The sequence below is a fragment of the Petromyzon marinus genome, chromosome 34, assembly GCF_048934315.1.
Source record: "Petromyzon marinus isolate PM22_M1 ecotype Great Lakes invasive population chromosome 34, UKy_Petmar_22M1.pri1.0, whole genome shotgun sequence".
NCBI classification, from domain to species: Eukaryota; Metazoa; Chordata; class Hyperoartia; order Petromyzontiformes; family Petromyzontidae; genus Petromyzon; species Petromyzon marinus.
In genome coordinates, this window is record NC_133700.1 from 3743763 (window position 1) to 3757328 (window position 13566).

At 48.4% G+C, this 13566-nt stretch overlaps 1 protein-coding gene across 2 annotated transcripts in view; it reads left to right on the forward strand.

The window, feature by feature from the left end:
• Positions 1-13566, forward strand: part of DNAH7 (dynein axonemal heavy chain 7) — a 78346-nt gene that overhangs the window by 42871 nt on the left and 21909 nt on the right. For both annotated transcript variants that reach the window (XM_032965426.2, XM_032965427.2), the window contains exons 38-50: positions 20-146; positions 1313-1532; positions 2285-3157; positions 3903-4132; positions 4420-4750; positions 5800-6146; positions 7194-7374; positions 7852-8037; positions 8944-9107; positions 9264-9418; positions 10838-11028; positions 11595-11728; positions 12734-13069. In XM_032965426.2, coding sequence (XP_032821317.2) covers positions 20-146; positions 1313-1532; positions 2285-3157; positions 3903-4132; positions 4420-4750; positions 5800-6146; positions 7194-7374; positions 7852-8037; positions 8944-9107; positions 9264-9418; positions 10838-11028; positions 11595-11728; positions 12734-13069 — 3475 coding nt within the window. The remainder of the gene's footprint in view (positions 1-19; positions 147-1312; positions 1533-2284; positions 3158-3902; positions 4133-4419; positions 4751-5799; positions 6147-7193; positions 7375-7851; positions 8038-8943; positions 9108-9263; positions 9419-10837; positions 11029-11594; positions 11729-12733; positions 13070-13566) is intronic.

Below are 13566 nucleotides of genomic sequence, written 5' to 3' on the forward strand. Positions count from 1 at the left end.
GGGATGCTTTGTTTTGCAGGAGGAGGACGCAACGCAGTGACGGCGCGCTTCCTCCGACACTTCAACACCGTGACCATCAACGAGTTTGACGATAAATCCATGTTTACTATTTTCTCCCGCATAATGGGTTGGCATTTTACAGCAAGGTGTGTGTTTTACAGAATTTCCCTTCTACCCAGAAGTACAAGATTCAGAATTTCACATTGTCACGATCATTGTCGAGTTTTTAGGCTTTATTTATCAATGTCTTTCTCTTTTTTTGTGCAGAAGTGTCTCTGCAGATAAAGTATATCAGAATTAAACATGTGGCGTCCACTGCTTGGTAAACACTTCCAACTGCAGCTTCCACTGGCATTGCCAATGTGAAGCTATGGCTCACCTTGCTTGAGCATGTGTTCCGTGTATTATCGGCTTTAAGCACCTCATTTACAATATATGGCATTTACAGCATGTGTTTTTTTGCGGCTGATTTTCTGGCAAATTGCATAGCATTTGTTGCCTTGTAAAATATGGATATCCGATTGTGTTCATCCCTCCCGCTGGTGTCACTTAGCATTGTTGACATGAGACACACAACCAAACACAAGCATGCAATCGCAGACAATTACTCTTCCCACAGACACGCGCTGTCACAAATAGACAACGATTCTCCATATAGCCTTTTTAACAGACTGTTAGCAAAGCACCTATTAAGGCCAGCACAGTACACAATAAATACACACCAAAAACTTACTCTTTCACCCACACAAGTATATAAAGACATTCTCATGCTCGGAACAGTTACAAACATGTACTCTCACACACGCACGCACATATATGCACGGAAAATCACACACATAACTTTAACAAATATGAATCACGTTAATATGCAGCTGACCTCAGCTACGTCCTGGCTGAACGAACGGAGCAATGACGTTGTCGCGGCTATCTTGCTTCAGGCTTGTCTTCCTGGCAGCCAATTGGCTAGTGCAGTGGGAGTGTTGACATAATCCCTAGCAACCACTGACGCGCATCCATCTTTATGATCTCACTAGGACGCCCACCGATAGTGTGTTTTGAACTACTTACTTTTGGAGTCTACGCGAATCGCTGCCTGGCAGACATTACATGTATTTTCTGTACTCAGGGCCCTGGTCCAGATTTCCCATGTATTTAACCAATGCTGCTGAAAAAAAAAATAATCCCAGAAGGCCATGTGGCTGATGGCAAGAGGCATATTGACTGCCGATTTATTTTGCTACTTATATTCTCCATAACGACACGAGTGATTATTGTGTGCGTTGTCTCACATCATCTGTGTCGACCGTTTCAGGTTTGCATTTCCCACGGACTTTTCAGTTCTGACGGAGCAGCTCGTCCAGAGCACCATGGAGGTGTACAAAGCCGCGACGCAAAATCTGCTGCCCACTCCAACCAAGTCACACTACCTGTTCAACCTGCGGGACTTCTCGCGCGTCATTCAGGGCGTGTGCCTCTCGCTGCCCGAGACCTGTCCGGTGGCAGCGTCCATCCAGCGCCTCTGGGTGCATGAGGTGCCCACAGCAACGAGAACTTCTTCCCTCGGGCACTGATGTTTAATTTGGTATAATTTTGTTTTAAAATATTTCACCTGGCAAATACCTCGAGATGGAACATCTCATTTGTGAGGTTTTCCAGGATGCGTGTCTGGCCAGGTGGCTCAGCAATAGAGTGAGTCGCTGGAAGGATTCGAGTTCATATTCTGGGGCCCAAGTACCGAAGGCTCAAGCTATTCTATGAATTGCGTAGGCCATGATTTGGCCCAATTCTAATTCCCTATGGGAGAGCCACTTGTGGCGAAGTCAACAGTGGTTGTCCTTTGGGTAGACCCATCCCCGCCATAGGAATGTTGTATTTCCACCACTGATTCAGGGTTGTAAATGGGAGATGACTTTGAAAGACGTCAAGACAACCATTTTAAATCATGTTAAATCAGAGACGTATATAGTATGCGTTTATACAATGAATCAGTTAAACACATACAGAAATATGCAATTAATTACATGGCTCACACCACCGCTTCATATAGAATGTTCTATAGCTCTAACAGTTGACAATGTTGTGCAAGTGTGCTTCGATTTAAGAGTTAAGTTCAGACTGGTGGCACTTAAGAGCTGATATCGTTTCCTTGTGTACAAGGGTATCACTGTATAGTACACAACACAAAATTATAATTTGCGTCACTGTAGAGAAAAATAACAGATGGTCAGAAGATGCCTCCTCCTCACCGTCTCGTATGTGTCTCCACTCGTGTTTGGCGGAGTAGGTGCTGCGTGTGTTTTACGACCGCCTGGTGGACGATGCAGACAGAACGTGGCTGGTGGCCTTCATTCGGAAAACCATCCACACGTACATGAAGGAGGACTTCACCCAGCTGTTCCAGCACCTGGACTCAAACGGCGATGGGCAGGTCGAAGACGACGACCTGCGCAGCCTAATGTTCTGCGACTTCAGCGACAGCAAAGACGACGCCAAGAGGTACGTCGAAGTGTCCGACGTGGAGCGGCTTCGCCTGGTGGTGGAAGGGCACCTGGAGGAGTTTAACAACCTCAGCAAGAAGCCGATGAACCTGGTGCTCTTCCGCTTCGCCATCGAGCACGTGTGCCGGATATCCCGCATATTGAAGCAGCCCCGGAGCCACGCCCTCCTGGTGGGCGTCGGGGGCAGTGGGCGGCAGTCGCTGACGCGTCTTGCGGCGCACATGGCGGACTGCGAGCTCTTCCAGGTGGAGATCAGCAAGGGCTACGCCACTAACGAGTGGCGCGAGGACCTCAAGCGCATTCTGCGCCGATCCACAGACGGAGAGCAGAACGGCGTCTTCCTGTTCACGGACACGCAGATCAAGCAGGAGTCATTCCTGGAGGATATTAACAACCTGCTGAATTCTGGGGAGATTCCAAACCTGTTTGCGCCGGATGAAAAGCAGGAGATCTGCGAGAAGATGCGCCAGATCGACCGGCAGCGGGATAAAGACAAGCAGACGGACGGGAGCCCCTTGGCTCTGCTCAACATGTTTGTGGACCGCTGCCGAGACCAGCTGCATGTAGTGCTGGCCATGAGTCCAATCGGCGACGCCTTCCGCAACCGCCTGAGGAAGTTTCCTTCGCTCGTCAACTGCTGCACCATCGACTGGTTCCAGGTAAACTTCAGCCACACGTTCACATCCTTGAGAGCAATGCCGCAATAACACAATGAGTGATCCCCGTATTGTCCACAGACCTATTTCTAATTTTACCGTTGAACAAAAACCCACTGCGTGTCTTGATGTTCTCATGAACACATTCCATTGCTTGCGTGCCACTCCGTTGGTATGGTAACTGAGGAATGCATAGAGTCCAAGAGGACCTCCACCAGGAAGATGGAGCGATGAACTCGGTTCACACACAGGCATTACGTGAGAAGTGGCGGCAGTATCGGGGAGGCCTTCATCCAGCAGTGGATATGATCATGCTTGATGATGTCTGATGGGCACTTTGGTTCATCTGTAAATTGATGTTTTGGTGGTTAGGCAACAACAATTGTCTTTCCAAAGTTCGAACAATTTATCAAACAAGAGGTTGCGAGTTTAGATCCTAGTTGGGAGTTGACTCAGCCCATCATCCCTCCCTCCAGGGTCAATATAATGAGCACCACTTTGTGGGGAAGTCAACAGAGTTGTCTGGTGACTAGACATACTCATGTCAAAGGAATAATATAACATTTCCACCACTGGCTTAGGGCCCTAAACAGGAGGTGCGAACTAACTAAACTCTAGCCGTAACAGTCGCGAGTTATTGTGTGAGTGTGTTTTCATTAATTATTTAGACAAGTTGAGGCTGGCGTGTCCGGAGATAATTCCGTGTTAAAGCGCCTCTGTGTTACTCGTGATTGATTGACGTGCGTAGAGCTGGCCAGGAGACGCGCTGCAGGCAGTGGCGACACGCTACCTGGAGGATGTGGAGGTGAGCGAGGAGACGCTGGCCAGCTGCATCGACATGTGCAAACTTTTTCACACGTCAACCATCGCCCTGTCGCAGAAGTTCCAGGCCGAGCAGCAGCGCTACAATTACGTTACCCCGACGTCGTACCTGGAGCTCATCTCCACCTTCAAAGACCTCCTGGAGAAAAAGCGATTGTGAGTTCCTGTATTTCCCACCACTGCCTCAGGGCTGGAAGCAGCAAATGAGCACTGCCTCAATGTTCATTTCAGCAGGAAATAAATTTAACTTGATTTTTGGAATTAATAGAGAGCATGCCCGTCTCTCGCTCTAGGAATGGACGATAGTTTGATTCGTTATGATTCTGGGATAGGAGAGCGTCACCCTTGTGTTGCCCGAGTGGCCGTCGGGACGCTTCTCTTTAAGCTCCGCGTGCCGGGCCCCGCTGCCAAACGTTCACCGCCCGCTCGCCTCGCGTCCGTAGGGAGGTGATGCGCATGAAGCGCCGCTACGAAGTGGGGCTGGAGAAGCTGGAATCGGCCACGTCACAGGTCGCCGGGATGCAGGCCGAGCTCGCCGCACTGCAGCCGCAGCTGCTCGAGGCGGGCATCCAGGTGGTGAATACAATGGCGGTGATCGAGCGCGAGTCCGAGGAGGTGTCGCGCACCGAGCGCGTCGTCAAGGCCGACGAGGCCGTCGCCAACGAACAGGCCATGGCGGCCAAGGTCATCAAGGATGAGTGCGACGCCGACCTGGCCGAGGCCTTGCCCATCTTGCGGTCAGCCCTCGCGGCCCTAGACACGCTCACGCAACAGGTACGCTTGTAGATGCGCCGAGTGGCCATTCTCTCTGTGCCCAATCCCGTGTCCTGCCCTTTTCCACCGGAAAAACTTCCCCATTACATTAAGTAGCACTGCCTATAGACTCAACATTGCCCATAGACTCAATATTGCCATAGACTCAACATTGCCCATAGACTAACCCTGCCCATAGACTCAACACTGCCCCTCTCCGAGAGCTCACCTATTCTCTCTTGCCCATTCTCTTTGTGTTCTCGCCCCTCCAGTCCCTCCCCTTCCTTTTCGTGATACCTAAGTACCACTCTATCACTGTCACTCATTCCCAAATCCATGTATGCCGCTGTCAACTATTGCATGCTGTCATCATTTTGTAAGCTATTTCATCAAGCGCCATGAGTGAAGGTGCTCTATCAATCTAAATTAGATTAGATTAGGAGTAAACAAAACAAAAAACCTTATAAACAACGTTTAATCTATGTTACGGTTGAATCAAAATCCTGTCTGGGTGGCTCAGCAGTAGAGCGAGCTGGGTTCATTCATTCAGTCCATCATCCCTCCGAGGTCAATAAATTAGGTACCACTTGGTAGGTAATTCAACAGTTGGAATTTCCACAACTGACTTGGGGCAGTAGATGAACGCCTCCTCAATGCTAATTTCATCACGAAATCACTTTGGCTTTTTTGAAGCATTACATTCAAACTCAATTAAATGAATGATGACATTAAAACGTTATCAAATACATTTATCCTCTCCACGGTGTATCTGCTTGAGTATGTCCCGCCCTCATGGCTCCTTTGTGTGCTTTGTGTGCTTGGTCATTAAAATAAGTGGCTTCCGTCTATAATCATTAAAACGAGTTTACTTATAACCGTGCTACAGAGCAAACGCCGCATTTATCTGGGCAGGAACACAGTGCTTACATTGCGATCTAAGGAGGACTTGCGCCTGACAAACGTGCATTTATTATTTTGATAATGTCCCAGCACGGAACACGTGCGCGCGCATCGCCGTTCACACCTTGCTGCTCCGTGGCTCATTGAGCCCTGCCGTCTCGCCTGCTCAGGACATCACGGTGGTGAAGACCATGAAGAGCCCCCCGGCCGGCGTGAAGCTGGTCATGGAGGCCATCAGCATCCTGAAGGGCGTCAAGCCGGACCGAGTGCCTGACCCCTCCGGCTCCGGCAGGATGGTGGAGGACTTATGGGGGCCGGCCAAGAGGCTGCTGGGGGACATGAAGTTTCTGCAGTCCCTGCACGATTTCGACAAGGACAATATCCCTGTCGCCATCATGAAGACCATCCGCGCCAAGTACATCACCAACCTGGAGTTTGACCCGGACAAGATCCGCAATGCATCCACCGCAGCCGAGGGGCTCTGCAAATGGGTCATCGCCATGGAATCCTACGACAAGTGCGTGTCTCCTGGTACTCCGATTCTTATACGCGCGCCTGGTTAGATATATCGAGCAGAGAGGGCTCTGGTCTGACAGTTCACCAGCATTGGTTCAACCACGTCCAATGTCTGGTGAGACACTGAATGTCGAAACTGATCCAGAGTGTGCTTGTGCTGGACCAACGATGCTTAAATTATGGATTTCCAGAAGGTTGTGTGGCTCATGGGATGTGTAAAAACACTTTTATTTATCATGTGGAAGGACAGGATATGTGAAAAATGCATATTGTCTGTTTATTTATTGTCACAACGAAGCTAACAATTGATCTCATGAGATAGGAAATTATTTCTTGTGCCACTTCTGTGAGAACATAATCCCAATGTGCAGCTCTGGTACACAGCGTGAGAGTTCTGCTCATATTTAGGTTTGTGTTGATTGTGAATCCTAAGGTACGCTCGTTACAGTGAGCGCTCTCATTGCAGTTGGCGTACCTTGGAGTGCACTCATTGCAATGCGAACGGTTGAGCCTACGTCGTCAGCAGCAATGAAACTGGACATACTGTCTGTGTGGCTGGACAATGAAACTCCATTAACGGTCATTATTGTTATATGGGAGGTGGTTGGGTGAAATTGGGGGTATTGAAATGTTAGAGCACAGAGTCAGCGCTGCTGAGATCCTGTGTTCAAATCTGGGTTTCAGTCGCTCATTATTAAACTGGGTAGTGAGCTGAGTTGTCTCAGCCCAGCCAGCAAAATGATTAAAGACTGAAAAAACCCCCATCGCATTGCATATGTGGTGCTTCTCCACTCAATTTAGATTCCAGAATTCCGGCTCTGAGAATAAAAACATGTTTAGATGATAGGAATGCGAGGAACATGTTTTTTCTGCCTGACGTATAAAAAGTGGGACCGTACTTCGACACAGGCTGATGCACTGCTTGCTGCAAGCATTCTGAACAGAAATATCGTTGTCTCGTGATGTTACGATGATAGCACGTTCGCGATATAATGAGGGGGAAACATTTTAATATTTGTTTTCTATTCTTCAACGTGCACATGAACAGGGTAGCGAAAGTAGTAGCGCCAAAAAAAGTGAAGTTGAACCAAGCGGAGGCAGAGCTGGCGGTGGCCATGGGCAGCCTGCGCAAGAAGCAGGAGGCCCTGCGTGAGGTGCAGGACAAGCTGGCTGGACTGCAGCAGACACTCGAGGCCAACAAACAGAAGAAGGCTGACTTGGAGAATCAGGTGCCTTGGGCCACAACAGGCGCAGCGCTGAATTTACGAAACAACCTCACCCACCCTATCCGTGTGTGTTCTAGTCGGAGTAATACCAAATAGACGACCCAGTGTCTCGGTGGAAGAGCGGGCAGCTCACAGTCTCAAGGTTGCGAATTAGGGGGTCGATGACACGAGTACTGCTTTGTGGGAAAGTCAACACCAGTTGTTCTACAGACTTGCTCACCCCCGCTACGAGAATGAGATATCCCCCACTGACTTGGGTCTGTGACGGATCATAGGAAATTCATCTCAGTGCTTTTAAAACAACTGGACGTGTGCTATTTATAGACTCGCCCCTGCCACATAGCATATAATTATAACCACATCTCAACACTCTATAAAGAACAGTAGGCTTGCATATTTTATAGACAACGGTCAACACGTGCGGTGTTGACCGAGATCTCCGCGTCATACTGAGGGCCTTTCTGGGTTATGCACGTGCAGGTTGACATGTGCACCAAGAAGCTGGATCGAGCGGAGCAGCTGATTGGCGGCCTTGGCGGGGAGAGGTCTCGCTGGATGGAGGCTGCTCGACTTCTGGGAATCCGGTACAACGACCTCACCGGGGACACGCTCGTCTCATCTGGGATTGTGGCCTACCTCGGAGCCTTCATCTCCAGCTTCCGACAGGTCTGTGATAACAGTAGCTTAGGAAAAGATTTCTGGCCAATAATCATCATGCTTTGTATCCAGAGCGTCGTTTATGAAAATTTTTGAATTTGTAACGCCGCGCACAATTTTTGCATGGAACCACAGATGAATGGGAATGCAGCCAGAATTGGCACTGCCAACAATTGCCCAAGCTCTGTGTCCTATTTTGGCTTTTTTGGCCAACTCACAAGTGAGTGTTTATATAAGTGTTAGGAAACCACAGTGCCTGGAGATCACTCACGCGTGTGAGGTTCCTACCAGTTGGGGTTTGTCTTTTCTGGTTGCTCGTGCTGTGTCTCTCCAAAATCTGATTCAAGTTTCAAATTCCTTTATCAACCATAATCGATCCTCCATGGACCCACCCTGCCTACCTCTCCCATATTTGCTTCCTCTACCCTCCTTCACGCAATCTCTGCTCCAGCAACCAAGGCTTCCAGTTATAGCTCCCAGTCAACCTTTATGCTCATTATTCTCTGCTGTCCTTATGGTCTGGAACTGCCTTCCCCCTAGCCATCCATGCTGTTGACTACCTGCCTGCCCCTGTTCAAGAACTTAATTTTGTTCTCTATCTGCATCTTGTTGTCTATAAAATACGCATGCCTACTCTTTATATATAGTGTTGAGGTGTGGTTATATTTATATGCTATGTAGCTTGGGCGTGTCAATAAATAGGACAATCGCTGCTGACTTCCCCACAAATTGATACTCAGTTTTATTGACCCCGGAGGCACGATGGGCTGAGTCAATTCCAAACCGTGATTTAAAGTCATAACTTTCCAATTGCGAGCAAGCAAGCTCGACCGCCGAGTAGCCACCTGGGCGGTTTTCAGGATCGGTGGCACGAGGCACGGAGTGCTGAACGAGGTGGCGTCGTGACGCGCGTAGAGCCAGGTGGCGGAGTGGGTGGACCTGTGCCGGCTGAAAAAGATCCCGTACTCAGTTGACTTCACGCTGTCGAAGACGCTGGGGGACCCGGTGAAGACCCGAGCGTGGACCATCGCCGGCCTTCCCTCTGACAGCTTCTCCCTCGACAATGGCATCATCATCAGGTGAGGGACATTTGCAACTCCCGAGTGTGACGTTCCGGATTGGGCCGCACGTTGAGCATTTGTTCTCTCGACCTTTCACGGCGCACGGTTTGGTTCGAAGCCGATTGCGACGTGCGCGCTGATGGAGGGTCGTGCGTGTGCGTTTGATGTGCGCAGCAACGCACGTCGATGGCCTCTAATGATCGACCCTCAGGGTCAGGCCAACAAGTGGGTGAAGAACATGGAGAAGGCGAACAGCTTGCACGTGATCAAGCTGAGTGACGCGGACTTCGTACGCACGCTGGAAAACTGCATTCAGTTTGGAACTCCCGGTAAGACCCGTTCACTGCTGGTAGGAAGTGGCAGGGCAGCACAGTGGTAATGCAGAGTTCACGCTCACAGCCCCTCCACAGCAAGAAGCACCAGAATTCGATTCCTGACTCTCAGGGGCTTTCCTGTGCAGAGTATTATCTCCCCCTGTTCTGCATGGGTGTCCTCCGAGTTCTCTAATTTCCTCTTCCCGGAGCTAGAAGCACACAAAGTTATTAGCGTTGGCCAAACATCGCAATGTATGCAGGACCCTTCTGAATGTGTCTTTGGACTCAATGTGGCATTTCTGGGTAAATACATACATCTATTATTTCCACCTGACACACTTTGGGGACAATTTTTCCATTGTTTATGTTGGCCTGGCATATTGAAGGCATCATTTTATGAATAAACACTTATGAATGGAGTTGGCCAAACATCCCAATATAGGCTCACAGATCTGGGGCAATTGTTGGCACCAGTTTTGGCTGCCTTCCAACTTGTTTGTGTTTCCCCGTGCCTCCGTGCAAAATCTGGGGGCGCTACAAATTATACAGCGTATAGACATGCGACGAACATGAAGAATACTGTATACAAATAAAACATTATTGTTATTTCAGCTACTTAGCAGTGTTGTGTAGATCCCGGTGTGTGGCTATAAGGTATAAGTATTCTCTGGCACAGTTAACGCCTTCCCTTTACCATGTAACAGATCCCCATAAACTCAGAGCAGAGCTGGCTCTCTGTGGTGTCAGCACCAACCTCTGTGGAGGAGACTCGTGAATGAGGCCACTGGGAAACTGGCAAGAGCTGCACTCTCAATGAAAACAGTGGGCAGGGAAGTCATGCTGCTAATAATACATTTGAGACAGCTTGAGCGCCAAGTATGTGTGTGTGAATGTGGTAGTGTAGTGGTTAGCGCGCTGTGCTACGAACCTGGCGACACGGGTTCGATTCCCACTCACGGCCAACACCAGTGACGATTATGTGAACCGGTCCTGGGCCTCCCCTAGGTCGACTCAGCCTCAAATTAGTGCCTGGTGTGGTGTGTAAATATCGCCACTGGAGGAACAAAGGCGGTCGGGCGTGGTGTTGACCACCCACCCCCTCGTGTGCCGTGCCGGCCTTTATAGGTGCTCGCTAACAGCACTTGCCCTGACAGTCTGTTAAGGCTGTCTTTTGTGTGAATGCGTGTGTGAGTGTGTGCAGTACGGCCAACAGAAGTGGCAATTATCTGAACTGGTCCTGAGCCTCCCCTAGGTCGATTCAGCCTCAAATGAGTACCCAGTGCAATGTGTAAATGTCATCACTAGGGAGACAAAGGAGGTGGTGCTGGGCACCCACCCCCGTGTGCCGTGCCGGCTTTCACAGATGCTACTCGCGAACAGCACTAGCCCAAACAATTTATTGAGGCTGTACGGGGGATCTTGGTCTTTGTGCAGTACTGTTGGAGGGCGTTGGTGAGGAGCTGGATCCAATACTGGAGCCGTTGCTCTTGAGGCAAACCTTCCGGCAGGGCGGAACGCTGTGCATGCGTCTTGGAGACTCCACCATCGAGTACTCACAAGACTTCCGCTTCTACATCACGACGAAGCTCCGCAACCCCCACTACACACCCGAGACCTCTGTCAAGGTGCTGCGTCGGCTACTCACGTGACTCAACATGTACCGGAAAAACAGAAAAATGGAGTGGAAATCTGCTTTTTAAAATTCATGCCGAAAAACTATGAACTTGCTTATATTCACTGTATAATTGCGCAGTTTTCTTAATAGAGACCAATTATTTACACCGCTGATACCAGCCTTTGACAAATACATTCACCTGTAGGCCCTTTTGTACCACACCAGTCTGGCCAAATATAAGCAGCTTGGGCAGGAGGGCTTTATGACATAACCAAAGCAACCTCACTTGCGGGAGGAGCTCACTAATGGCACTACGTCCAAATCTTTCAATGGTCTGTCGTTGTTCATACAGTCTAGTCTGGTTGTACCCCGAATGTATTGTAGGCAGGTTGTCGTGAATATTTCAAGCTGGCACATGTGATTCTGTAATTGGGTCCACGTTTCCAACAATGTGCTCAGACCAGGTGGGTTGGTTGATAGTCAGCGAAGTCCTTCGAGGCCATTATGTGTCAGATGGCCTACCTGGGTTTTCTGTTGTCACGTGCCAATCACGGACTCTGATGTTCCCTCCCACAGGTGACTCTGCTGAACTTCATGATCACCCCCGAGGGCATGCAAGACCAACTCCTGGGCATCGTCGTTGCGAAGGAACGCCCGGATTTGGAAGAGGAAAAGCAATCTCTTATTCTTCAAAGTGCAGAAAATAAGAGGTTTGTGATAATGTGTTATATATCACTTGAAAACTAAAATTTATCATTGAAAATAACTTTTAAATGTCTTCACTTCCTTTTTCATTTTCACTTACTTATTCAAGCATTTCATGTGAAATGGTCGACCGAGTGGCGTTAAGTGAAAATGTCCTCTTATTTACATTTATTTAGATTTCAATCTAAGGGGAAGTTTCCCTAAAAGCTATTTTTGGATAACTCAGCCTAGGTCCTAAATATTCTCACCAATAAAAATAAGTAATATATAAAAAATATTTTTTTTAAACACGCTTTAATGAAATCTACCGTACGAGTAATGGCAGAACTCCACGACTCCAGGAAGTGGCCCCGAAGCTTGCCATAACGTAAGGGACCATGGTGATTTACAGCCAACGTTAGTTGAGCGTGGACAATTAGACCCAAGCCGAAACATAACATATAAAAAAGATTGTTTAATATATATTTTTATGATAGAATACAGTATTGTCATCAGTATGACATAAGTATACCAAGTTTGCAGTCGATACGACATTAGGAAGTGGGTAAAAATTGAGTTACAAGATTCGAGGATATGACAACAGACAGAGTGAGTTAAATGAAAGCATGTAAAAATAACTTATTGTCACTCTTCATGAGACCATCTTCTCTTCTTTCAGTGACATGGTTTAGTGAGGAATTATATCTATGTTTCTATATATCTATGTAACTGTCAAATCACTGACTTTTCAAGTGGAAAAGAGTTGATGGCCTCTGGCTGGTCACCAAAAAGTGCACGAAATAAAGTTAATTATTTAGAAGTTAGTTGTCACTTCAGTGAATTTACAGCTTTGAGAAATTAAAGGAATGTGTTTCATCGCCATGTGAAGGATATCTCTAGCAGGGCCTGTTAAGAAACACCATTGACTCTCAGGCCACACTGCAACAGGAATATTGAATGATCTCAGCCCATGTTGTAGAGTATGATGTTAAGAGTAAAGCACTGCCCTGACAAATGCCATTCGTTGTTAGGCAACTGAAGGAAATAGAAGACAAGATTCTGGAGGTTCTGTCGACATCGGAGGGAAACATCTTGGAGGATGAAACAGCCATCAAGGTGCTGTCTTCCTCCAAGGTTTTAGCCAACGAGACTTCTGAGAAGCAGTCCAAAGCTGAGGAGACGGAGCGAAAGATCGATGCAGCGCGACTTGGCTACCGCCCCGTCGCGCTGCACTCCTCCATCCTCTTCTTCTCCATCGCCGACCTGGCCAGCATCGAGCCTATGTACCAGTACTCGCTCGGGTGGTTCATCACCCTCTTCACCATGTCCATCCACAACTCGGAGAAGTCTGACAATCTTGACACGCGGTCAGTAATGCTGCTGCTTCATTGTGGAATGGTCTCCCTGCATGGGCGGTGACGCGGCCAAGCGGTAGTGCGCCAGCCGCTCGTTGCTGAGGTTCAGAGTTCAGATCCAGCAGCCACATTGGTAGCGGGTGTGATAACTGTAATAGTACAAGGCGCTGTCTGCTGCACAGTGGACGTTAAAGATCCCATGACGTAATTCGCAAGAGTAGGCCATTGTGTGCCGACGTTACGATCCAAATCTGCCAAATTCGAAAATTTTCCCCCAAATTACTCCAATCAGATTGTACATAGCAATTATTGCCGCCTACATGCAGACTAATGCCCCGGGTCACTCTTGAAAATGAAACTGCCCTGGTCTATTGAGTCCTCTTCTAGTTAAACAGAAGAAACTTGAACTCTGAGATGCACTAAAATCTGCCTCCAGTCTCAACCTATACACACACACACATATGTGTGTGTATAGGTTGAGACTGGAGGCATATGTGTGTGTATAGGTT